The sequence below is a fragment of the Callospermophilus lateralis genome, chromosome 1, assembly GCF_048772815.1.
Source record: "Callospermophilus lateralis isolate mCalLat2 chromosome 1, mCalLat2.hap1, whole genome shotgun sequence".
Taxonomy (NCBI): Eukaryota; Metazoa; Chordata; class Mammalia; order Rodentia; family Sciuridae; genus Callospermophilus; species Callospermophilus lateralis.
This window is the reverse complement of record NC_135305.1, coordinates 22,069,633-22,095,292: the sequence shown is the minus strand read 5'-3', so window position 1 is coordinate 22,095,292 and position 25,660 is coordinate 22,069,633. Positions and strand designations below refer to the sequence as shown.

Below are 25,660 nucleotides of genomic sequence, written 5' to 3'. Positions count from 1 at the left end.
ACCGTCATCCCCAGTGACAGCAACCAACACTCACAGAGGGGACTGTAGGCCAGACACTGCATGAAAAGGGCTTGTCCATGCATCATCCCCCCGGATTTTTACCATAAAACGGATAATTATTATTATATCCATTTTATAGGCAAGGAATTATGGCACAGAGCGATTAAGTAACATGGCCAAGGTCACACAGTGAGGACCGAGTGGCACCAGGACTCGAATCCAGGTGTCCCACACTGCTGGACTGTCTCTCTTCCACTGTGGCCTCTACAGAGCTGGGGGCGCCCCAGGAGGCTCTGCCCTGGATGACATCCAGCCAGAACTGGATCTAAGTACAACTGGCCCTCGGCAGCAGGCCTGGGGCCATCTAGTCATGGGACACTTGGACACAGTGTCATCCTGCTCCTCCGCAGCCTGTCACAGCTCCGTCTTCTCTGTTCTTTCTCTCATTCTCTGTGCTGACCCCCATCTCCGGAGCAGGAGGGATTTAGCAAAAATCACAGGCACAGGACAGAGCGGGGCGGAGCGGAAGCCAGACCTCGCCTCGGAGACCAGACGAGCAGCTTTGGCCTTCAAATCCCTTCACTGAATGCGACACCACTACTCCCAGCCTTGGGTCACCCAGAGGACCCCAGAGACACAGCCTGCTAGGCCAGATCGCCATCAGACGGTCAGCGAGCCACCGCCCCTTCTCTGCCCGTTGCTCACTGACCGGCTCTGGCCAACTCCAGCAGCCCATGAAGACAAGTCCTGTGGGCTCCTAGGGGCCAGCCATGCCCCTGCTCATCCACTGGTTGTCCCTCCGTCCGCGACTCACCAAGGTCCATGTCCGCAGCCTTGGGCCGGTGGGAACAGGGCACATTCTTGAAGATGGCATCCAGAATCTTCTCTTTGACCTGAGTGACGGTGTCACAGTTGAGGACCTTCACTGGGACCTCAGGGCTGTTGGCGCCGTCTGGACTGCCGCAGCTCAGGACCTGGGGTGGCCGGGAGAGGGCACAGGGTGAGGCAGAGGAAGAGCTCAGGGATCCCCAGCAGCTTCCTGGGATCCTCTCCAGCGCCAGCCCTGTGTCCCCACCAGGAGCCCTGCCCTCTCCGTTCAGACAAGCAGGACATCTCCCAGGCTCAAGGCCATCGCAGGAGTGCGAGTTCCATGCTTGACTGCCTGTTGGGAAGAACTTCACGAAAACTCTCTCACCAGGTGCAGTGGCCCACGCCTGTACTCTCAGCTACTGGGGAGGCTGAGGCAGGAGGATCACAAGTTTGAGGCCAGCCTCAGCAACTTAGTGAGGCCCTGTCTCAAAATGCGCCAGACGCACAATCTTGGTGGCACACTTAGACCCTCGACCCCATCCTTCTGTGTCACCCCCCTGTTTCTCGTGGCTCCCTCCCAGACACGGGCGCATTCAGTGCTAATGGGATCAGAGCTCCTGTCCCAAAAGCTTTAATAACTTTAATTTGGAGAGGGTTAGGGCTTTGGGGGAAGGTGGAGAATGTACAAGAGGCTTGATGTATTCTTTAGAAACGAAAAGGTGCCCTTGGGAAAATCGCAGGCTAGGGCCACCGGAGATTCCTTTCTGGCTCTGAACCTGAACCTGGTCGGACACAAGGCCATCATCTGGCTTATTCTCTTTGGGGAACAACTCAGAAAAGCTAAAACGCTACTTCACCATTTTTTTATTTTAAGAAGTTCTGGAGTTTTCCTTTGAGAAGTTCCAGGGGTTTTTTTCCTCCACATTTTTTGCAGTGGGCTCTTTCTGCATGGATGATGGAGCTGGGGGGCCTGGGGTTCCCCAGGGGGAGGGGTGCTACTAGGCTCTCTGGGCCTCCGACTCTCCTCTGGCCCCAGAACCTGCACCCTCTGCGTGCTCTTCTCCTGCTGGGGACTTTCCCTCCCTCCCTTTCCCCAGAACCCTTTCCCAGTGGCCCCATGTGGCTCGCAGAGCCAGACCCTAGCCCCTCACGCTGCACTCCGTGTGTTGGCAATCACCTCCCTGGCGCTGGACGGCTGCCTTTCATTAGCAACGGGCTGTTATGAGCTCAAGTGGGAAACATGCTTATTCCACTGAGAAAAAGAATCCTCTGAATCTATAAACCACACTCACCCTCAATGCGCCCCAAACTGGAGACCCTGGCGGCAGGACCTCTGGACCACGTGTCCTCATGTGCCTTCGCCTGGCTATTCCCTCCTCCGGAGCCTCCCAGCACCCTCCCTCCTGCTCAGCGGTCAGGCCTGACCCTTCCTGCTGCTCTGGCTGTCCCTGCTGTCCTGCCCTGGGGCCCAGAGTGTGGCTCCATGTCCCCCAGGCAGAGCAGGGCTTTTCCAGCCTTCTTCCCAGGAGAGACCATGGGGTAGGGGCCGCCACCCGCGGGTGAGCTCCTGGCATCTCTCCTGCCCCAGAGGTTCAGGGGGGCCCCAGGGAAGAGCTGCACAGCATACTTCAGGGCAAGGACCAGCCTTCCAGAGCGGAGGCCCTGGCCCCTGGCCACAGGTCGCAGCCCAGTCTCTCAGAAGTTCCCGGCCCGTGCTCCTTGGCTACTTACTGAACAAATGCCCTGGGGCCCTCTGGGCTGAGAAGTGCCTGTGAACTTCCTTATGGATAGAATCTCGTGGGCAGGGCACAGATTCTGGTCCAGGAGGTCCATGGTGGGGCCTGGGATTGTGCATTCTAGAGGCTCCCAGGAGGGCATCTAGCACCCTAGCAGGATTCCAGGTGACTGTGGAGTGCTCCTGCAGGTTCCCAGGTGAGCATGGAACCATCTAGTGAGCTCCCAGGGGGCCCCCAGCACTCTCGCAAGCTCCCAGGTGGGCATCTAGCACTTCAGCTGTCTCTCAGGGGGCACCTCGCACTGCAGTGAGCTCCTGGGAGGGTATCTCGTTTCTAGCAAGCTCCCAGGGGTCACCCAGCGCCCTAGCAGGCTCCAAGACACTACTGATGCTGGTCCTGGGTATTCCCAGTAGCTGGGCCCTGGGTCATGCCAGGCCAAGTTCTAGAGCATCAATTTAATTAAACACTTAGGAGGTGAACCTGACTTAAAGAAGTGCTTTGGTGTCTCCATGAGTCTCTCAGAGCCACCCGATGTCCCTCCTGCCCAGCACAAGGTTCCTATTCAAGGTTCCCCCAAGGAACTAGGGCTCCTCCAGCCGCTGCAGAACCCCACCAGGTCCCATCTTCGTATCTGAGCAGCTCACCTGGACTCTGTCCAGCCTGCTGCCGTGGCACCGTGCACCTTCCTCTCCCCCCTCCTCAGCAGATGGGGCTGCCCCTCCACACGGGGGAGCTCCCCCCCCCCCGGGGGCCTCAAGGGGCCCAGGCAATCTCCCCCAGCAGCCGGGTCTACTCCAGGCAAAACAATCACAGTTTCTTTCCCCTTTTCTCCCTCCTGACTGTGTTTCCACCTTAATGGATACGCGGCCCTGACCCACTCCAATGTCCTCACATTCTCTCTGAGGCAGTCGCCTGAAGCCAGCTGGGTAAGCTGACCATCCTCTGACCTCGGAACAAAGCCTGCTGCAACTTGTGGGCGAGCATTATCACCGCTCTTTGTGCTGCATTCAATATTGGGAAGCAGGAGGGAAGGGGAGGGGAGGGAGCAGGAGCGACTCAAAGGTAGTTTTTCCTACTAAGAAATCAGCTCAGGTCTTTGTGTGTGTGTGTGTGTGTGTGTGTGTGTGTGTGTGTGGAGCTGGAGATTGAACCCAGGGCCCTGCGCATGCGAGGCGAGCACTCCACCAACTGAGCTACATCCCCAGCCCTCAGGTCTCTGTTTTTCGGAAGGCCTTCCCCCCTACTTTTCCATTTGTGTTGGCGTCTCTAACTGTCCGCGGGAGTAGAGGCAGCCATGAGGGGCCTCCCTGGCAGGTGGTGCCTTTGAATCTTCAGGGAGCCAATCCTGGTAAATCTGTCCAGAAACCTTCTGGGATACCCCAGGGCTCTCAGAATATGGGGGTGGGGCCCGTGAATTGTGGTCACAGCCCTCCAGCCAGGAGGGACAGCTTTGTCCAGAGGTGGGGACCATCCCCCAGCTGGCCACAGGCGGTGGAGCACATCCCAACCCTGGGCTCAGAGCAACTGGGGGTGTCGGAGCATCTGTGTCTCCCAGCTCTGCTACAACCTCTCCCTCCCGCCACCATTGTCTGGTGTCCTGCTGATTCCATTTTAATTCCATCTATTCCCTGTCCCCTTCACTACCTGGCTGTCTCTTTTGCTAACATTCTTGGGGGTCACCTGGATTTTACCCCCAGCACATTCTGTATACTCCTTCCTCTTTCCACTTCCTCTCCTCTTTCTTGGAGAAAAAGATCTGGTAGGATATCACGGTTCTCTCCAAAAAAGCTTGAGGGTCGCCCTGGGCACAGAAGGATTGTGGGCAGCCAGGAGTGGATGAATAGCCATGCGGGAAGGCTGGCCTGAGCCAGCGGGAGTGAACGCCTGCTTGCCATCCCCGCCTGGGCACTGGGCTCCCTCAATTCCCTGGACAGTTCCAGTCAGTAGGGCTGCTGTTATTCCCACAGATTCTACAATCCCCTTTTGCAGATGAAGAAACATAAACTCAGAGAAGTTAGGGACCTGCCTCAATGTACCCAGTCAGGGTTCAGATCTGGGTTTGTCTGATTTCAAAGCCTCAACCTTTATCCATTCATCTGTTGATGGGCACCTAGGTTGGATCCATAGCTTACTATTGTGAATTGAGCGTCTATAGACACTGGTGTGGCTATGTCACTGTAGTATGCTAATTTTAAGTCCTTTGGACAAATACTGAGGAGTGGGAAAACTGTAAATGGTGGTTCCATTCCAAGTTTTCTGAGGAATCTCTATATTGTTTTCCAGAGTGGTTGCACCAATTTACAGTCCTACCAGAAATGTATGAGCGTATCTTTTCCCCCACATCCTCACCAACACTTACTATTGCTTGTATTCTGGATATTTGCCATTCTGACTGGAGTGAGATGGAATCTCAGTGTGGTTTTAATTTGCATTTCTCTAAATGCTAGAGATGTTGAACATTTTTTCATATATTGGTTGACTGTTCACATTTGTTCTTCTATAAAGTGCCTGTTCAGTTCCTTTGCCCATTTAATTGGGTTATTTGTTTTTTGGGTGTTAAGATTTTTGAGCTTTTTATATATATATCCTGGAGATTAGTGCTCTATATGATCACATCAGGTACAACCACAAGAATGGGAAGTTATACTCCATGTGTGTATAATATGTCAAAATACATTCTACTGCTACAGTATTAAACACTGGGCCCTGCTAAGCTCTGCTGCCTCTGAGGGCAACTGCCGCCCCAGGAGAGGAGGGCCTGACCTTGATTGACAGAGGGCATCTCCGAGTTCCCTGGACGAATGCCTCACACTAGGCCACCAGGCCTCCCACCCCACACTACAGTCGTACTTGAACTTTGGTGGGTGGTGTGGGCTGCAGAACCACCAGGGGCCCTTGCTAGTTTCCTCCCCTTCCTGCCCCGTGTGCCACGACCTCGCAGGAGTGGAGGGCGGCTCACCAGCGTCTTGTACTCGATCTGCTGCCGGATGAGCTTGTCCTCGCTCAGGGAGTAGCGGGCCTCTCCCGTGATGGCATCTATGGGGCCCTTCTCCATCTGCTGCTTGATGGCGCAGAACAGGGAGAAGAGGGGCTCCCCAGCACACTCCTGGATGTGACAAGAAACACGCCGCTGAGCTTCAGGACTGCAGGGGTGCGGAGCCCACCCCTTGCTCCTGTCCTGCCTTCTCCTGGACCCACCTGCTTCGTTATCAGATTCCAATTTTCTCTTCTGTAACTCTTTACCCTTCAGATTTGTGGGCTCTTGGCTCTCTGGACGCAGGGTCTTCCCCATGTCACCCTCTCCTGCCACCCGTCTAGAGCCGGCTCTTCCTTCCTCCCTGTCTCCCACCCCCCTCCCTCCTCCATTCACTCTCTCTGAGGCTCCACCCAGAGCAGAGCTCGGTCCTCTGTGGTACGAACTCTAGGAAAACAGGTTGGTCATTGGAAGCCAGCAGTTCTCCCGCCTCCCAGGCACATCCTTGGCTTATCTGCTGTGACATGTGGCTGCTGTACCTAACCAGGACCCTTATCAGCCTCCCTAAATCTGGGGCTGGGAGAGGGAAGAGGAATTCGTGAGGAAGTAAGAGATGAACTATTTTCAGCTTAAGTGGGGACTTAGCTGGAAGGTCCATGCAGGGCCCTCTCAGGGGCTCCTCCGCCCCTTAACTGGGGAAAACCAGCCACGAGGGATTTCGTCCCAGAAATTAGGGCCAAATGTCTTTCAAGATGATGATAAGGGGCAATTTCCTGTGGGTTGGAAGTGGTGAGGCCAGCCAGAGTGGACTTGGGGGTGCGACATGGAATGGGGCAGGCTGGGGAGCATGCAGGCTGGTCCCCAAGATGGGAATCTCAGCAGGGCCAGAGATAGGACCTCGTCCCATCCTACCTTGAGGAACTTGTAGAGGAGGAAAGTGAACCAATTGGTCAACATCTTTTCAGCCACCGACTCCGTCCTGTCACCAGACGCCAAGGGAATAAGCAGAGGAGGACAAAGAGAGAAGCAGTGGTCAGAACCTGCAGGCCCGGTGGCAGGGCAAGGCGTCTGCCTCCCTCCTGCAGCTCAGGCTCCAGGGCCCAGGCGCGAGATCCTACCCAGCGGGGGATTTCATGGACTCCCAGCTCCCAGGGTGGTCAGAGGAGCTTTATCTCAAAGCTGGAGAAGGACCTGCAGCATATCGGGTGACGTCACAGGTGGGTATTTTCTGGGCCTGCTCAGAGTGGGCTGTCTAGTGCTTTACGTTGACGATGGCAGTGTTCTACACCTGCCGCCCTGTGTGGTAATCACTGGCCACACATGGCCACCAAAAATGCAAATTGTGGCTGGTGTGTTTGAGGAGGGGAAATTTTTCATTTTATTTACTTTAACAAATTTAGATTTAAATAGTTGCCCATGGCCGGTAGCTCTCTATTAAGTAGCTCAGCTTTAGAGAACGTTGCGTGAGCAAACAAAATCAGGGGAGATCCTAATTTGGCAGCGAAAATCAAAGAAAGTAGCAGGGGATGGCCAAAAAAAAGGCCAGATAATCCAGATGGAGCTCATAACCTGAGTTAAAGACTCCGAGCACCGAGGGCCACATGGAGCTGTAAACCTAGTCCATCCCACGAGACGTCAAAATCATCCTGTTTCGAAGGCTTCCACATAATTTGGAATTTCCTCTGGAAACCCTTCTAGAGTTTGATTTGCATGAGAGAAGTGCCTTCTTGAGTCTCCTTTTCCTCTTTCATGCTACAATCCAAGCCCACTTATTCTTTTAAGGAAAGATGCAACAGCAATGTTATTATTTGTGGTTGCATTCATTTAGAGAAAACAGATTACATTCAAACTTGTGCTGAGTGCATGGCCAGCTCCAGAGTAAAACCAGCCCGTCCACCTGTTTGCCATCCGCCTATGTTTGTATGGAGTTTAAAGTTGCAGTTGACAGAAAATACTTAGTAACTAAATTCCAAAGCATTTGGGCCTCTGCCAGCCCAAAGTGAAGGTGAAGAGAAACAAGAAGAATATTCGAAGAAGTGGGCAGCCAGAGGCAAGAAGGAGAGAGAGGAGGAGGAGGGCAGAAGGCGCAGGGGCATGGGGGAGTGGGAGAGGAAAACAAGCCGGGGAGACAGACCACACCAGGAAATTGGTGGGAGCTCTGGCTGGCAGCAGCAACCTAGAATTATGCCGGTGGGTGGCTCCGTGGTGGAAGTAAAACAAAAATCAAAATGATCCACCTTGCTGTTTCCAAAGCTGGATGACTGCCTCTCTATGCAGCCACCTTTTGCATCTGTGCCAGTGAGTGCCCGCTGTACCAGGAAAAAGCCTGAAGTGAACACTTCTAAAGCCAGATCTATCCGCAGGACCAAGCAGGGGCCACTGAGGCATAGCCTCGGACCCAGAGACCCAGGGTGAAAGTCAAGGGCCAGGTAAACAGAGGCAGAGACCAACAGCTGGTCTGGGCAGAAGGCTGGCCGTGACCACTTCACGTGGGAGTTTTGTAACTTTAGATCCTCCAAGGCAACAGACATTGGAGTTACGTAGCCCGGAGGAGCCTTCCCTCGAATAGAAGCAAAAATAGACAGAGGCCGCAGCCATAGCTACAGGCCAGGGCATGGGCACGTGTGCACATCTGCCCTTTCTGGTTTGAACAGCGTGCTATAGGAGCTGCAGGTGGACCATGGACCTATTCAGAGCCTACAGCAAGGATCAGGAAATACTTGCTGGGCTGCACTGGGTAAGTGGCCACCAAAAGGTCTGCGCTTGGTGCTTCTCCAACTCTACTGCGCATTTGAACCTCCTGGATTCCTCGTTAAAATGCAGATTCTGATTCAGGGTCTGGGGGGAACCTCAGATTTTGCATTTCTAACTAGCTCCTGGATGCTGTACCTGCTGCTGGGCCCTGGGCAGCAAGAAGCCATGGGGTCTCTCTCCTAATTCCAGCTCTGGCTTAAAGGAGGCCAGAGACTGGCATAAATGACCTCTGAAGTATCCACAGAGAATCAAAATCCAGGGAGAGGAAGGGCATCAAAATCCAGGGAGAGGAAGGGCAGATAAAGTCAAGTGGAAAGCAGATACAGGTGGAAGAAAACCAGAGGGTGAGCCAATAGGCACCCTTGTGACGGGCAGGGGCTTCTAGGAGGGCGCTGGATGGTGGATGGTGGGCGGGGTCTTGGGGGTGCAGCTCAGCTTCTGGCAGCACAGTGCCTTACCCTCGGGGAGTCTGACCCTCCTCTTGCAGCCTCCTCTGGTCTCTGGAAGGCTCCAGGAGCCAGGTGGCTCAGCCTGGAGGAGGCCAGCAGGGGATGCTCAGACGCCCGGTTGCCACCCTGGGCCACACCCTCACCTCCTGAGCAGCAGCTTGGGGTGGTTCTTGCTCTCCAGGTTCTTGTCGATGAGGTCCGCCAGCAGCTGCTTCAGCACGTCGGTGGCGTACTCCAGCTTGCTCTGCAGGACGGTCATGATGAGCGAGGCCACGTTGCCGCGGTCGCGCATGGAGAAGCTGCGCTGGGACTCGAGCGTGCGGATGAAGGACAGCAGGAACACCTTGTTGTTGATGAGCTGCGCAAAGAGCTTCAGGCCTTTCTCCACCCGCTCCTGCCGGTAGCCCGGGACCTGCGGGAAAGGCCAAGGATGCCCTGGCGACCTCCCGCGGGAGCAGGAGGGTCCCACCCCACCTCTCACCCATCGCTATAGCCGCAGCCCAACTGGCTAGTGCTATCCATCCCCAGGAGCCCGGCACTGTACTCAGCCACGACAGGTCTTTACCTCCCGTGTAGAGACCATCCAGCCGAGGACAGAACTAGCCACAGTTCATAAATGGCGCTTCTGGGATTTGAACCTGCATCTGCTGGACTCTGGAGCCCAAGCTCCTCCCTGATGGTGGAGCGGAGCCGACAAGGTGCCAGTGCAGGGCTGCTGTGGCTGGCACCCTGCTGATGGGTCACCAGGACTGAGCCTCTAGCTAACCCAACACCCTGCCCTCCCCGCCCCATGGGTCTTGTGGTCTGAGTCAAGATTTCTGGGTTCCACATGGACTCTGCCCCCATCTGCTAGGTAACCATGGACAAGTCCCTCCACTTCTCTAGGGGCCTAAATTTAGCCTGAGAAAAGGGGAAGAAGATGGAGCCCCAGTGGTCTCGAGAACCTCACTGACTCTAGCCTGAGATGGGACACCTTCTGAGACCCACTCCATCCAGAGGAGGGGGCACAAGAGCTTTCTGCCTTCCTGCCCACAGGGTCTGTTCCTGGGAGGCCCAGCAGGGTGCACTATCCCCTGGGTAGTCACCCGCCAGCCACCCATGTACAGGAATATGCTCGGTAGCACTGTCTGCCGTACTCCAGCCTGGGAGCTCCTGGTGTCCAGCAGTGACGGGAATGGCCTATTGCTGCCCATGATACAGGGACCAGGTTCTCCAACATGCTGAATGAGAAAGGTCACATGCGCTCTTTACATAACTCCATTTAAATAGACTTATTGGTTATTTGGCGGGGGCGGCTGTGTCTGGAAGGGGCATGGGGGCCCCTCCCTGGAGGACTGGCACTCTGCTTCTCCACCTGGACGCTGGCTTGCCAGGTAGTCTAACTTGGGGGAAGGTCACTGACCTGCACACTGACAACGTGGGTTGCTCCAGCATCTGTATCTGAGCAAACAAAAGGTGACTACAAAATCACCCCAGTGGGGCGTCAGACCCCCAAGGGGAGTCACCTCCAGTCTCTGAGAAGGACTGTCACATAGGCAGCCATCAAGAGCATGGTTTCAGAGTTGGGGGAACTTGGGTTTACTTCTATCGCCGTCATTTACTAGCGGGGACTCTTAGTAGACTTAGCTTCACCAGCAAAATGAAGATAACAAGAAACACATAATATGTACCTGGATCTTATTCTGTGTCAGATACTGTTCCACGGGATCTAGGAATCATTGACCCATTTAATCCACAAGACACACGAGGAGGCAGGTCCTGTTAGGATCCCAGGAACCCGTGAGGGTAAGGAGCTTTTCCAAGTCCCCAAGACAGAAGCGTCAGGCCAGACCAGCAGTCGGTGTCACATCCTCCCACCTCCTGGGGCATCTCAGGACTAAGAGACAATGTGTGCTCCTGAGGTTCAAACTGGCAAAGACAGAGATCGCCAGAGAAAGCCTGTCTGCCTGGAGTCATGGGAGGTGGCAGAAACATTCCTGGCCCGGGAACAGGTAGGGTGCACGCAGGAGGGCATTGCTACACAGGCCCGAGTGCCGCCTGAGGCCCCCTGAGGCCTTCTGTAGAGGGCGCTGTGGGCCGCCCTGCGCCCTGCAGAGCAGCGCCCCCATGGAGCGTTCTGGTTGCCTGGCATCAACAGCTCCCGGGGGTCTGGAAGCTGGTGGAAAGCTTGCTGTCAGAGCAGGCCACTTTCCTTTGCCTTGCTGAAGTGTGGGTACTTGGAAGGCCAGTTCTCAGGAGAGAGATGAGAACTCACCAGAGCCAACAGGTACAGCAGGTGCTGGCCAGGGCCACCCTGCAGCTCATCCTGGCTCTCAGAACAGCCCTCTGACCCGCAAGAGTCCCTCGCTCCCCAAGGGGGCCATCTCTGCTTGCTTCATGCCTGGCTCCCTCGTTTCCCACTCCCCCTGGGAGCTGAGGAGGAACTGGCAAGGGACCCGTGGCAGCCTCCCCTGCACAGCCAGGCCTCAATCTGCCGTCTGACACCCATTGACCTCCCCCCAATCCTGTGACCCCCTACCCAGATGCTTCTCCCTCTTGGTGTGGAAACATTCCCGGGGAAGCTTCTAGTTGATCTAAAGCAGTATTGCCCACCCCTTGAAGTCACTAGTCGGAAGTGTGAAGAGGGACGTGTCCTCTTGTTCAGACTGTCCTAAGGAGTGGCCTACTGGCTAAATCCAGGCACTGTTCACACACCAATTCAAACACAGAGCTGTCAGTCATAGTCTCCCAATTTCAAGCCCTCACCAGCTCTAAACTCTAACCTGTTGGGTTACAATTAAAGTTTACTATCCAGTTTTATATTCACAGACTTCGACTAAATTAGGGAACCATCTGGGGAATAAAGAAAGCCTTGTTTCAGAGTGGCATTGGCCTGGGGGGAGGATGGTGGGTTACTTAGCAAATGGTTCTGGATACTCCTTACCAAGATATTTCCCTTCCATCTCCTCTGTCCATAAATTGGGGAAAAGGCATCTATCTACCTTGTGCACCCCAAGACAAGGGGTGCCATGCATTAGATGTCATGGAAACTCCTGGGCGAGAGGGATCTGTGAAATGCAGTCAATGGAGCGGGTGATAAAGCCACTGCTGTTAATGCGCGCACGGCACCTGCCAAGCACTTTACATACATTATCTTATTTAATGTTCATAAAACATTATGACTTCGGCTCTCATATTCTCATTTTACAGATGAGGCAATAGACCCCAGAGGTGATGGAGTTTTTCTCCACACACACGTCACTGTGGTCTCCAGTTCCAAAACCCAGCCTGCTGGTCTGGATGTTATGTCCTACAGGTGGCTGTGCTAAAAGCCTCCTGCCCAGGGTCCCAGGCACTTGCTGCCCAGGTGGCAACTGTGTTTTGCAGAAAGTGCAGCCGAGGCAGGAAGCCCAGCATGCACGTCATGGTCAGTATGGCACTTAGCTGTCCCTGTGACCTCTTCTGCCTCTCCAGGTGCCATAGTGCCAAACCTGCCCATGGCTGCTCTCTCTTGACAGCCAGTCTGAAGATTCAAACTAGAAGATCTGGCATGGGAAAGCTACAGGGAGAAGCCAGGGACAGGGTTCCATGTGGTGAAAGGTGGGGCAGGGCCTGGTGCTAGGAAGCCAGACAAGCTTGGGTTTGGAGATCCAGCATAGCCCTTCACCAGCTGGGTGGCCTTGGAACAAGAGTAATAATCCTGAGAGATTACTAAAAGATCCCATCTCATCCCTGCAAGGTCATTAGAAGACTTCATTGAAATAATGTACCTAATGTGCCTGGCACAGTGCACTACATGTGATGGGGACCTGGCAGATGGCATTTTCTGTTTTTATTAGGGTACCTTGTAGCAGTACTGCTTTGAGTGGGTTAAAGGAAGACAAGGACAAATAAATACTGTGTAACTCAACCCATACGAAATCTCTAGATAGGCAGATTCACAGAAAGTAAAGGGCAGCCGCCCACGGTGGTTGGGGGCGGGAACCAGTAGCTAATGCTTGAGTTTGGAAAGAGGCAGAGGCACTCAGCATGTGTCTATGGCAGAAGTGATCAAATGCCACGTTATGTATATTGTACTACAATTTTTACAGTCACGTGACCTGTTTGTGACTGCCGATGCCTGACGATTAGCCAACCTGTGGGCTCCTTACACAGAGGCAGGAGTGAAGCTGGTGGTAGCTCCTTGAGAGCAGGAGGCTGGGCGGGTCAGAAAGTCTCCCTTTTTGACAAAGTCAAAAAATATCTGCGGGGAGATCTGCAGGTGCTGGATGAGGAAGCAGGCCAGGCCAGGATGGGACACAGTGTGATCTACACCATGGGTTTGGAGCCCAGATGGGGCATGTCCACGGAAAGCGCCTTGCGGGGAATACACCCTGGCAGGGTAATTACCAGAACCCTGAGTCCTGAGTCTCAGAGTCCCTCTCTATCCTCTGTGCCCTTTGAGGGATGTCACCATTGGCAGTCCCTTGAGTATATGCCAAACCAGTGCCAAGTCAGATCTGAGAGTCTGAGACTCTACAACGAGGCAAGAAGAGGGAGGGAAGCCATAAGACAGGTGGGACCAAGTGAGGAACAGGAGCAGAGCTAACGTGGACCGTACCAACAGTCTGGATAAAAGATGGGGAGGGGAGTGCGTGTGTGCCCACCAAGAGAAAACTTATGTGGGAGGTGAGTGTCCTGCCCCAAAGTACACTTTGACACAGTCTTAGAAAGTACGATTAAACAGTTACACCCTAAAGAAAGCCTACGTAGACCTTTTAGAGTTTTGAACTAGTGAAAAAGGGAGAATAAGTGCAGATACTCATCCTAGTTGAATTCTTAGAATCTTCTCTATCCCACCCAGGGGGGTTAGAATCCCCTTCCCAGGCTGCGGAGTCCACCCTCCTGAAGATAGACAGGCAGACATTCACTTCTGTGGTTGCTCACTGTTTCCTGCGTGTCTACTCTGCCAGGCACCCTACTAGGCTTGAAGGTGGAATCACAAAGATTAATAAAGCAGAGCGCAGTTTGCACACGTCCACACACACAGCCATCACTCCGTGGCTTTTTTTTTTTTTTTTTTGCAGTGTTCGGGATTGAACCCAGGGCCTTGCTCATGCCAGGCAAGCGCTCTCCCACTGAGCTCCACACACACCCCTTTTTATTTATTTTTTTTTTATTTTGAGACAGTTTCTCACTAAATTGCCCAGGTTGACCTTGAACTTGTACTCCTGCCTCAGCTTTGGGAGTAGCTGGAATTTTAAGCGTGTTACCACTGTGCCTTGCTCCCTTTTCCCACTTTAACTAGAACTTGCCTACACCTCAGTGCCCCAAGAAGCCTGGTGTCTTGATGCAAATAAAGGCGAGGCTGAAGGAAAGCGGAAAGGCAGGGAGAGATGAGAGGGAAAGAGAAAGGAGCCCAGCCCAGGAGCCAGGCCAGGGCTGCCGTGGACACAGATGTCTTGAGACACCTGGCCTTTTTATGTGATAGATGATTCACGTGTAAATCCATGCAAAACATATGTGGACAGAAAAGGTACATCACCAGCGAGGACAGAGCGCCCACTGCCTATAGCCTCTACAATGCCTCATGGTGAGGAGCCAACAGGAGCCCCCCTAGACACCAACACCCACAGACTCCTGCCTCCGTCCCAGGACCTGCATGGCTCCAGACAACCACTAGCTTTCCCTGTTCCCTTAGTTTTGTCACCTGTGAAGTGGGGCTCACCCACTCGGAGGGTTTCTGGGTGGTTCAATGAATGGATCTATGCAAAGCGCTTGAAGCTGTGTGCGGACTTACTAACAGCCAACTAATAGTGATCATTCCTTAGGATTATGATTATGCCCTGGTTTCCTCATTTATATTTTTCAGTTTTCTCTTGTATTTATCTTTATAAGCCATTCCAAAGCCCTTTTAGAACAAAGCATAGTATGAATATATGCATAAGCCAGATACCACGCTCGACAGTAAGTGGGATAAAGTGTTCAGAAGATGAGGTCCCCGCTGGTAGAAAGATGGCTAGGATTTTATCATTCACTTTCCCCTCCCTTCTTTACACATCATTTATCTTTCCCAACTAAGCACCAAGTGGTGAAATCCCTTATACATTTATGGAGCACCCACTAAGTGATTAAAATCCTTTATATTGCGGTTTCTTAAACGGGGGTTCATGAACGCCCTCAACTTATCAGCCATGTTTCTTGTTTCTCTATACAGGTTCCGTTTTTCCGGGGAGAGACCCCTTAATGTCCATTCAACTCCCCAAGGGCTCATGGCTCCCTAGGACCCTACGCACTGTTCACACCTGCTCTGAGGTTCCCTTGGCCTGGCCTCATCTCCTCCAGGGGCCCGGCTGGTGCCCACAAGCTGGGGGACCCCAGAAAAGGTACCTCCCCTCCCTGCTCTCAGCTTTCTCATCTCCAAACGAGGGGGCTGGACTTGCAGGCTGCCAACAGGCTGTCCTGCTCTCACAGCAGCCCTGGCCACCACCTCTTACCTCGAGGTCCCGGAGCACAGGGTGGTCTTCAATTCCTGGGAACAGCACTCGCATGGTGTAGGTCCTATAGTCCAGGAAGGGGATCCCGGCCCCATCCAGGTCACTGGTCAACTCATGGATGTCCGTCTGCAACTCGGCAAAAGCTGGCAAGGAGAGAATCCCACGGGAGCATGGATGGGGTGGCCGAGAGTTACCTGAGCTAGGACTGCTCAGGGCCTCACCCAGGCCCCTGGGAGATGAGCAAGGGACCTCGGGTGAGCAGGATGGGGATTAGAGGCATCAGAATCGGGGGAGGTGCACCCAGAGAATGTGCACAGGGAGCTGCGTCCCTCAGGAAGGGCAGGGGTGGCAAGATGGCCTGCAGACCTGTGCCAGGGCTAGGGAACACCCCCCACCCGAGATGAAGGGCTCTGCTTTGCAAAATGGGCTGGGGGTGGCGGGAGGGGGAGGGGAGAGAGGTGTAGAGGAGGGACGGGAGGAGAGAATGGAGAGGTCACCGTGGCCGTCTGTTCCTGTGCTGTGTTTTGTACGGGGCTTCCTCAGGAAATTAAAGAACAATTTCTTCTGATAAAGGAAAAACTTTTGAGGGCCCAGCTCTGGACCGGGCAGTTCCCTGGGATCATCCAAAACAAGGCTCCCAAGGAGGGACTGCCACCCTAGTCTGCTCCTTCCCTGTGGATACGCAGCGGGTGCCCTGTCCTTCCTGCTTCAAGGGTGTGCTACCGGGATGAGTTCTGATCCCAGGGTGGGTCCTGCTGCCTGTGGAGGCAGCTCGGGCCTCCAGATGGACAGAGTTGCCAGACCCCCAGCAGACTCCCAGAAAACTCTGTTACACAGCACCAAAGCTGCCACTACATCCTCTCCTGGGTCACCCTCCGCCACCAGAGGCACTTAAGTGAGGAGCTTCCGGCTCCTCCAACTTTCTCCTTGGTGCATGCACACTCACACCCACACACACACACACACACACCACCCACACACACACCACCCACACACACACACACACCCCCCCACACACACACACTTACACACACTTACACACACACACACACACACACACATCCAGGATGAAGTAACACATGTTGGCATAGAAGAACAGTCAGGGACATTGACTAACCAAAATTTCTATTTGTGTACATTTAAGAAACAGGAAAAAAAAAATACTTTGTGGGCTCAGAAGGGATTCATAGCCCAGTGTGTCTCTAGGGCCCTTGAAAAGCAAGTCCAGTGCCCCGCGGGCTGCGATACATGAACATCACTAGGCACCTCTGGAGCGGTGGGCGTGGCCCTGTCCTGCCCTTGCTGCTGATTTTGGTGGAGCTCTGCTCCTGCAGACCTCAGGCCCAAAGCTCTCAGCGGGTCCTGGTACCAGGAGAGAACCGAGGCTTGAGAGAAAGGACCTGGGATAGGTGGGGAGATGTCCCCATGGCCACTCCATTGCTCCTCTCCTCCTGCACCTCCCACCTCTGCTGTCTACAGGGACACTGTTCTTGTCATGCAGTGACCCCGAAGGCAGAAAGCCTTAATGCAGCCAAGCAGAACTTGCTCCTTTGGGAGTGTGCGTGTGCAGTCGTGTATGTGTGCGCGCGTGTGTGCAGGGGGATCAGCAGGCCTCTCTGGCTTGCACAGGCACCACAAGCCTGGCAAACACTCACCCATCCTGAGTGTAGAACATGCATCTGCATGTTTGCAGGAGGGGGTGGGAATGTGTGCACGTGTGGGAATTTAAGTGTCTGAGTGTGAGTAGTGAGTGTGGGGAGTGGGAGTGTGTGTGCACACGGGCGTGTGCTTACACATCCAAAGCTCACGCCCAGACAGGGCCAGGCTGGGCGTCTTCTGAGCTTGGGTGTGGGTGACACCAGCCCCAGCACCCTGGAGAATCCCTCTTGCCACCCTGGTGGCATAGCTGTCCCCAAGTCAGAAGCCATAGCTCCCTCTCAGCCTCTACTCTTGGGCTGGATTCGCCTCTTCCTGCTGAGCCTTCCTCCCCAGGGACCTTCCCCGTGGAGCCCGGCTTCACCCTCCCCTCAGCTGCCCGGAGGAGAAGGAGGGACTGGGCTTTTGATGGGTCTGCAGCTTTCCTTCAAGTCACCCAGCGCCTCCAACATTCAAAGGCTCGTGCCTGCCACACATAAAAGAGATTCTAATCACTACACCTAATTAGAGGGAAGAGTACTTTGCGGAGAAAAAAAAAATTAAGCAGCGTAAATATAATAAAAGGCAGTAATTAACAGTCCCACAAGGCGGATGCCAGGTTGACAGCTGAGGGACGCAGGGAGGGGACAGAGTGGATCCAGTTCCCCATTGAGATCAGCCGAGGTGGGAGTGGGTGCTGTGGGAGCCCAGGTCCACGGCCAGGTCCACTCCGTGCACACCGACGGCAGAGACCCCGCTGGGACCGGTCCTCCCAGGGTGACTCAGGCAAGGACGTCCTGGGGTTAGGAGGTTTCGTGTGGCTGATTTCACCTGGTAGTGGTGTTTGTGACTTTTATAAACACAAGCTGAGAAACACTCTCCCTTCCCAACGGCAGAACAGCCCTGCAGCCTTCCCTTCCTGTGGCGGAAGACAGGGAGGACTGCTTGAAGGTGTCAAGACACCCCCAGGTCTCCCTAGGGGGGAGAGGGGACCCACTCAGCCAGGATGCTGGCCCTAGAGGCTGCTCTTGTGAGGTATAAGGGAGCCCAGCCTGAGACCCGGACGGAGCCTGGGGGTGGCCTTACCTCCCGGGAGGCCACCAGAGCAGGACTGCCAGGGGAGGGCTGTGGTCTGGGACACGTGCTCAGAGCTGGCCACAGGGCTCTGCAGCAGGGGCCTGGCCCCACACTCCCACCGCTGCCCAGCCTGCGGCCTAGGGCATGAGTGGCAGGTGCAGCCCCGTGCACACACACACACACACACACACACACACATACAGCCTCCGGCGCGGGCTCCCGCCTCTGGTCATTCAGTTACCTTCCTTGCACTCCAGAGCCACCCGGGACTCCAGGTTGTCCATCTGCATCTGCAGCCGCTTCAGCGTGAGGTCGCTCTCGCGGGACTTGCGTTTGTAAGCGATGAGCACAGCCACGATGAAGATGATGAGGAGCCCTCCAGCCACCGCGATGCTCACGATGGCCGGCAGGCTGAGCGGGCTGTCGGGGGCGATGTACACCATCCCCGGGGAGTACTCCATGCCACCGACGCGGGCCTGCGGGGCACACGGGGCGAGAGGGAGCGAACAGAAGGGAGGAGCTGAGAAGTGGGACGGAAGAAGGAAGTGGGATATGGGGTACTGGGTGGGAGGGTCCCAGTGAGCCGGAATCGGAACCCTGGGAAAGGCCCTGCTGGCCCGGATGTAGCAGGACCGCTGTCCCCTGCGTCCCTCAGGCCACTCCACTCAGGAAAGGGTCCCACCAGCCTCACCATCACTTTGTGCCTCCCAATGAGATTGGGGGACTCGCAGAGCAGCTGCACATCTGACACGGTCACGGTGCACGGCTTCTCCCCAACCAGCACGGTGTAGTTCAGCTTCACGTTGCCCCCAGCCACCGGTGGGATCAGGTTCTTGCCCTGCGCAGACAGGAAGCCCCAGTTCCCACCCCAGGGTCAGGACCACACTGACTGGCCACCCGGACACCCCATCATGGTGGTGAGTGGGTGGAGAGTCCACCCTTAGTGGTAAATCCAAACGATCTACAGCACCTACTGTGCTTTGCAGGTGGTTTGTCCCCCCAGGTCCATGTGTCAGAAGCTTGGTCCCTGTTGCAGCAATGTTAAGAGGTGGTAGGACCTTCAAGCTGTGGGGCCTAGAGGGAGAGCATTACTTTCCTGACCTCTGGCTTCCTGTCCCTCCACCTGATCTCTTCTTCTCACACATCCTCCCAGCAGGATGTCCTCATGGGAGCCAGGACTATGCTATTGGGACTTTCAGTCTCTAAAAGTTTGAAGTAAATAAATCTCTTTTCTTTGTAAGTACTCAGCCTCAAGTATTTTGTGTTAGTAACAGAAAACAGATTAATACAGCACGGACACTACCATTCTCCCTTCCTCCCAGTGAGAAATCAATAATCAAAGTACTCTTTTCAGCTTATTCCTAATGTAGCCTCAGAATCCTTCTCAACAGATTTGTAGTCAATCACTACCCATTGATTCAAATTGTCATGTGAGTTAAAATTAAGTTATAATCCATACTCCAAAGAAACTCAACTGTGCTTAGCAAAGGGCTTCATAGGAGGATGCAGTGTGGACCTGACTGTCCAGTTTCTGAACTCTGAAGACAAAACCCTCTGAATCTAGTGACCTGGGTGGATCTGCCTGCCCTGGATGGATCAAGCCTATAAGGATTGTTCCAGACTTTAAGCAACCTCTGCAAAGGATCCAGTCACAATATTTGGCCAGAGCCTGTGACTTCCAGCGATTCCCTGTGACCCAATCCCACTCCCTCCCTGCACGGCCTCCTTCCTCCCAGTCCTGGCTCTACCTTTAGGATGATGGGGGTGCCAGGCTTGAGCTCCAGGATTCCTGACGGGCCGAAGGCCTCGAACACAGGGTTGGGATAGTAGGTGAAGTTGGTCTTGTTGAGGATTAGCAGGGACTGCACATTGTCCAGGATGAAGCCAAATTCCTCAGGCCTCTCGGTGAGGTCCGACTGGTGGTCAGGACCCAGGGCCAGGGCTGGGGCCTGGCAGGTCATCTCGGTGGCATTCAGAACCTCACAGATCTGTGGGAGGAGCCAGAGACAAGGCAAGCTTGCCCCTGGCCTCCTGGGGAGCTATCCACGCAGCGTGGGCTAACTACCACGGGAGGACTGGGAGGGGGCAGCCAGGACCCTGTGCTGGGGCACCCAGGATTGCCCTCTGTGGCTGTCTCCCAGTCCTGGCTTCACCCACAGCAACGACTCAGGTGCTTTCAGGAAGCACCTGTGGGTTCAGAGGATGCAAGGGCTGGAAGCCCCCGAAACTGCCAGGAGTGGTTGGTCCTCCAGGCCTGTATCCCTCACCTCTACCCCTGTCCCGCCACCCAGGAGGATGCTGTAGGTGCCTGTGTTTGGGCAGGGGGCTGCATGCGTGCTTGGGAAGGAAGCCCCCACCTCCGGGAGGCCGAGTGCCAGGGGCAGCCCCTCCCGGCCCCAGACTCACATTGATGTGCTCCTTCCCGCCATGCTTGGCACGGATCTGGGGGTTCTGTATGAGGTCCAGGTGAGTCCCCCAGACAGCGATGGGTGTGTTCCCACTGCCCGGGAGAAAGAAAGGGGCATGCGGGTCACCGGTATAGGAAAGGCCATGGCACCCAGTGACAGTGACGATGAGGAAGAGGAGGAGGAAGAGGAGGAGATATGACAATCAGAACAGCGACAATCAGATAGCACAACAGTGTCCCTGGGGGCAAGGGTGACAAGCTGCATGGTAGCAAGGACGTTCCTCAGCAGCCCAGGGGAAGACAGGCATGACCAGATGGCCTGCACGTCCTGGGCCAAGCTCATTTGGAACAGGGACACCTGTGGAGGCTCAGGTGACAGCACAGCCCCTGGGCTCTCTGAAGACCCTGACCTGGCCGGCTGGCTCTCTGCAGCCCAGAGCCTCTTCCTCCGGCCTCACCACTCCTGGACCACCCAAGGGAGAGCAAGGAAGCCTGACTCCCAGTGGTGGGAGCATCTTGAGTAAAACACGGTTTATTAAGTTCATTAGGCATGAACTCAGTGGATTAGGGTCCTCAGCTCCCACCCCCACATTGATTTCTGCCCATCTATCTGTCTGCTCAGCTGAACTTCCAGACAGACAGACAGGCAGACAGACACACACACACACACACACACACCCCTCTCCTGTGCAGCAGTCCACATGATTGGCTGGTGTCCAGCCATCTCTCCCTCTTGTCAGTCACCAATTCCACATGCAGCCGCACACGTCCCTATCACGTCCCCGAGGGACGCAGGGTCAAGTCACGCCTAGTGCAGAGCCCAACCCCATCCTCAGACTTCTTAACCCGAGTTACCGCAGGGGAACTGCTGGCAGTCCCAGGACATGTCTCCAGCCTCTGTCCTGATATGGGTGTGACGTGGGGATGGCTGCTGAAGACCAGGGAGGGGGACACTTGTACTTCTGGGACAATGACAAGAGGAAGAGCTGAATGAGAGCCGTCTGGGGATCCTCCGAGTGGCAGAGCTGGAGCTTCCGTGTGAGCAGGAAACCTGCCCTGGCCCCCTGCCTGGCTGGCCCTGGGTCAGGCCCTGGGTCAGGCCCTGGGTCAGGCCCTGGGTCAGGCCCTTCACAGGCTGCTCCCTCTCTGTGAGCCTTGTCTTCTTTATCTGCTCCAAGATCATGGCATCAAGGTGTGGGCCTTACAGAGGGACTGCAGGGACGGCCACAGCTCAGCAGCCGAGCTGCCCTTCCTTTGGGCTGAGGCAGGGGGTGGTGAGCTCTTTTTGGAAGGGCTGGAATATTCTAGAATCCACAGGCCACACGGCCCCTGTGGTCTCACTCGGCCGTGCCCTGTAGTGAGAGAGCTGCTGCAGTCAGCACAGTGGCCGTGGTCCAGCAGAACTGCATTCACAAAAGCAGGTGGCCAGCCAGAGGGAGCCCTGGGGCCCCGGCTTACAGACTGCTCCCTGATGGGGCTCATCACTGCCTCAACCCTGGAGAACACTCTGTCCCCATCCACCCTCCAGCCCAGGCCCCTCCTAGCTGGAGCAGGCAGGGAAGGAGGCACACTGAGCAGGGGCCAGACAGGAAGCTGCATGGAGTCTGCACTTCATTCCCTTCTCCCAGCTGCCTTGGGAGGAAGTTGAGGCCAGAGGCACCCCGAACCAGGGAGGGCAGGAGTATTAAAGTCACTTGTTTGCTATTCAGCAGAGCTGGGTTGAGCCCACTGCCCTGGGCCCCAAGCCCTTGTTCTGTTCCCCACACTGCTGTCCCCACCCCTCTACAGTGCTTTCCCGGGACCTCTGTGGGTCCTGCAGAAAGGCTCTCTCTGCAGAGCTTCTCCTCTCTGTGTCCTCCAGGACTGGAAAATCAGACTCGTGTGGTGTCTGCCGGCAGCTCCACTCTGACGTGGCATGTGCCACGCAAGACACTAGAGACCCAGAGTTTCCAAATCCCCAGGCCAATCCCTCAAGGGGTGGAGGCCCACCCAGGAAGGGCGACTTGCCCAGGGTGAATGGCTGAAGGCCCTGACTCCCTGCCCTGGGCCTTGCTATAGCAGCATCCAATGCCTGCTTCCTGGGTCCCCCACCCTGTGCATGAGGGTTGGAGGTTAGGAAAGAGCAAGGAACCAGCAAGGGCCACACTCTGCCCCGGAGTCTGTAGTGGAAAAAAGGAGAGATGGGCCCTGAATGCTGGTAGCTCCCCAGGGTGTGGGGAGCCCCTGCAGGAGGGTGGGCACATTTGCCGTTCAGCAATCCCCAGAGCAGGACTGGGCCCCCAGAACCCTCCTTGGCTCCTGAGACCGGGGCCAGGGAGACGGAGGCGCAGAGGCAGGAAGGGAACTCAGGGCGGCTCCTACCTGACGATGCTCCACTCCGGCTCAATGCGCACGATGGTGGGGTCCTCCACGTACTGGAAGACCAGGTCCCGGCGGATCTTGGCCCTGTCCACCTGCACTGTCACCTCCATCTCCAGAACCTCCTCCGAGGACGTGGTGTTGCAGATGATGTAGGACGGGGATCGCCTGGAGGGGGAGGCAGGGCTCTGGGTTCCGGGTATCCAGGGGGACAGTGGTCCTGGGCCAACCTCCCTCGCTCACATGGCTGGCTCCCCAGAGGCAAGGGCTGAGCGCTGCCTCCCATCTGAAGCTCAGGGACTAGGGACAGAGACACCCCTTAACCAGGCTTTCGCCCACTTTTCAGTAGGCCTTGTCCTTGGGTCTGGTGAGAGTCCCTGTCCCTTTACACTGTTAGGTCAGTTCAGCGAGACTCTCCGGTGTCACCTTACCCCTCCTCTAGCTCTGACTCGCTGGTTCTGCTGCTTGGCTGTGCACCCCTGGCCATCTTTGCTGCGTGTGGAGTTGGGCTCTGGTTCCACGGCTTCCGCAGCATCCTGAAAGAGGGCCTGTGGCCTCTCTGCCTCCACATCTGTCTCCACCCAGCCAACACCTCCACAGTCCTTCCCAAGATGCACTTCCTGCCCCTTTTGTACTGCCTTGCCACCTGACCCAGCAAGAGCATGCCCTTCTGGGCTCCAGTGTGACACAGAAGAGGGACAGTCACCTGCTTTTGGAGGCTTAGCCTCGGGCTACTCCAGTCAGCTCTTGGGAGCCATATCTGGCTTCAGAGCAGGGGGGAGGGATTCCTGGGAGGGATTCCCAGCTGTGCTCTGTGGCAGCCCAGGTCTCTGCAGAGGGGATGCCCTGGGGCACAGGCTGAGTGGTGGGCAGCAGCATGATGGCCGTCCAGGAAAGGGATCCCTGGCACTCTGAGCCACCTCTCCCAAAGACAGCACCCACTTTCTTAGGAGGAAGCAAGAGTTAGTCCTGAAGTCCCTGCTTTGGGCAGCCCCTCCTCACTCTCCTGAAACCCCAAGTCTCCCTGGGGCTGGATATGAGGGTGGGTTACCTGTCTGACCACACTCCCCAGGGCCCAGGGGCTTACCTGTGGAAGAGGCAGGGCTGCTTCCCAAACATCACCACCACATCGCTGCCTGCGTTCAGGTTGGTACCTGTGATGGTCACCTGGGTGCCCCCAGACATGGGCCCCCGGCTGGGCTTAAGGTCGGAGAGAGTCAGCGTCTGTGTAGGAAAGGACGAGGCCTCAGACACAGCTGGGTGGTGGAGGTGGCTCTGGACCCTCCCAAGGCCCCATGCCTGCCAGTGCTGCCAGTCTAAGAGAGCTGATCTTCTTATCCTTGTACAAATAGGCACTATTCACTGTTCGGGACCCTGAATTTGCATCTCTGCATTAATAACAGCAATAATTACAGCTGTCGTGTGGTGTGCCAGGCTTCTTTATGTTTTTACCTTTATATTCAAAGATATTAAGTTAGTTTTCCAAGGTTACCCAACTAACAAGCAGCATCATCGATAGGTGACCCCAGAGCTCTAGTTCCCAACCACTTCTCCAAACTGCAGCCTCTGTTGCTTTGGGGAAGGTGTCCCTTCCACAGGCATCTCCAGAGAGCTGCCAAGCATTCAGTGGCCAGAGAAATGGGACATGAGAGAAAGACCCAGAGAAGGGTCAGCAGTTTCTAAGGCCTGCCCACAGCCCCCTGCTGGAAGGGACTGGGGAGCGGGCTGGGAAGGGGGGCTGGGAAGGGGGCCCTGACAGCTGGGGATCTGGAGTTGCAGCTTGTTCTTTCATTAGCATTTTAATGGAAAAACTTTTCCAGTCCCAGGTGAGAGGCCTGTATCTGCATTTAAATGAAGATTTCTCTCTCCCTTCCCCAAGCACCTCCCTCTTCAAGAATTCCACACCAAAGTGGAACCCCTTGGGCCCCTCTGAGCTCAGGCAGCCTCTCCTAGGGGGGCCTCCAACTGGTGACACCCTGGGGAAGCCCTGGGGAAGCATGCCCCGCCACTCTCTGGCCTGCACCCTGTCCCAGTGCTGGGGTCACCCACTGACCTAGGCCAGGTCCTCCCTGGCCCTTCCTGACCCAGGTCTTCCTAGGCTTGGTTTGAAAGGACAAAGAGGGAGGCTGTGGAAAGGGCTCTTCTGCTCAGCTCCGTCTGGATCCTGCTGTGTGAGTTGAGATAAGCTATTTAACCTCTCTGATCATAAAATCAGGGGGCTGGGCCACAAAGAGGCCCCTGAAGGTCTTCTTGCTCTGTAACTGGCAGCAGCTCCCACCTTTCCAAGTGGGGCCTTTGTCTCTCTGTAAAGGGGCCCTGCTGGCCTCCCCAGAGAGGGAGGGAAAGGAGGGAGACAGACACATCTGGTTGTCTGTCTGTGCACCTGGCTTCCAGGGAGGGGAGGTCCTAGGCCCACAGGACATGCCAGGGAAGTTCAGCTGGGCTGGGATGCATCCTCCCTGGCTGCCTGGGGTTGGCACCCCCCAGGGGGCAGAGCCAGTCACCCCCACCGGCCTGGCAGTGGCGCTGCTGGGGGCTGTCTGGAGGGGGAGTTACTCGGGGCTGGGGATGGGCTGTTATGGAGCCGCGTTTAGAGTTGTGAGAAACTATTAATTATTCAGGTCGTGCTTCATAAATATTTCACGGTGGGTTTGCACGGGAAATCAGATTCGGCATCATTTGCCACCTCCTCACTGAGATCCCTGAATGGAGGCAGAGGGAAAAGGGAAGATCGTGCCCGGCCTGGAGACCTCGGGGACAGGGCTGGGGATGGGGCCCTGGGCCTTTATGTTTGCATTTTGAGCGAATGAATGACACATCAAAGCCTGGCCCGACTGTGCAGGGAAACTGAGGAAGAGGACTGAGAAGGGTGGCCCTCACAGGCCCCTACAGACCAGGTCCCCTGGGAAGGGCTCTCGGCTGCCCCGGGCCTCCAGAGGAGAGGACCCTCTGCAGGGGTCCACTGAGAGTCCCCTACAAGCCACTTGGCTGGCAGAAGGCACTGA

The 25,660-nt window shown here is 55.6% G+C and overlaps 1 protein-coding gene across 5 annotated transcripts in view; it reads right to left on the bottom strand.

Moving 5' to 3' along the window:
- Plxna4 (plexin A4) overlaps positions 1–25,660 on the bottom strand; it is a 353,319-nt gene that overhangs the window by 23,959 nt on the left and 303,700 nt on the right. For 3 of the 5 annotated variants that reach the window (XM_077110456.1, XM_076860325.2, XM_076860334.2), the window contains 11 exons: positions 23,743–23,879; positions 22,659–22,823; positions 20,297–20,390; positions 19,639–19,878; positions 18,582–18,728; positions 18,132–18,366; positions 15,179–15,321; positions 8,867–9,135; positions 6,433–6,499; positions 5,506–5,652; positions 815–974 (listed from right to left, as the gene is read on the bottom strand). In XM_077110456.1, the coding sequence (XP_076966571.1) occupies positions 815–974; positions 5,506–5,652; positions 6,433–6,499; positions 8,867–9,135; positions 15,179–15,321; positions 18,132–18,366; positions 18,582–18,728; positions 19,639–19,878; positions 20,297–20,390; positions 22,659–22,823; positions 23,743–23,879 (1,804 nt within the window). Of the gene's footprint in view, positions 1–814; positions 975–5,505; positions 5,653–6,432; positions 6,500–8,866; positions 9,136–12,872; positions 12,882–15,178; positions 15,322–18,131; positions 18,367–18,581; positions 18,729–19,638; positions 19,879–20,296; positions 20,391–22,658; positions 22,824–23,742; positions 23,880–25,660 lie in introns of all 5 variants that reach the window. The other 2 variants (XM_076860344.2, XM_076860363.2) reach the window with 2 other exon arrangements.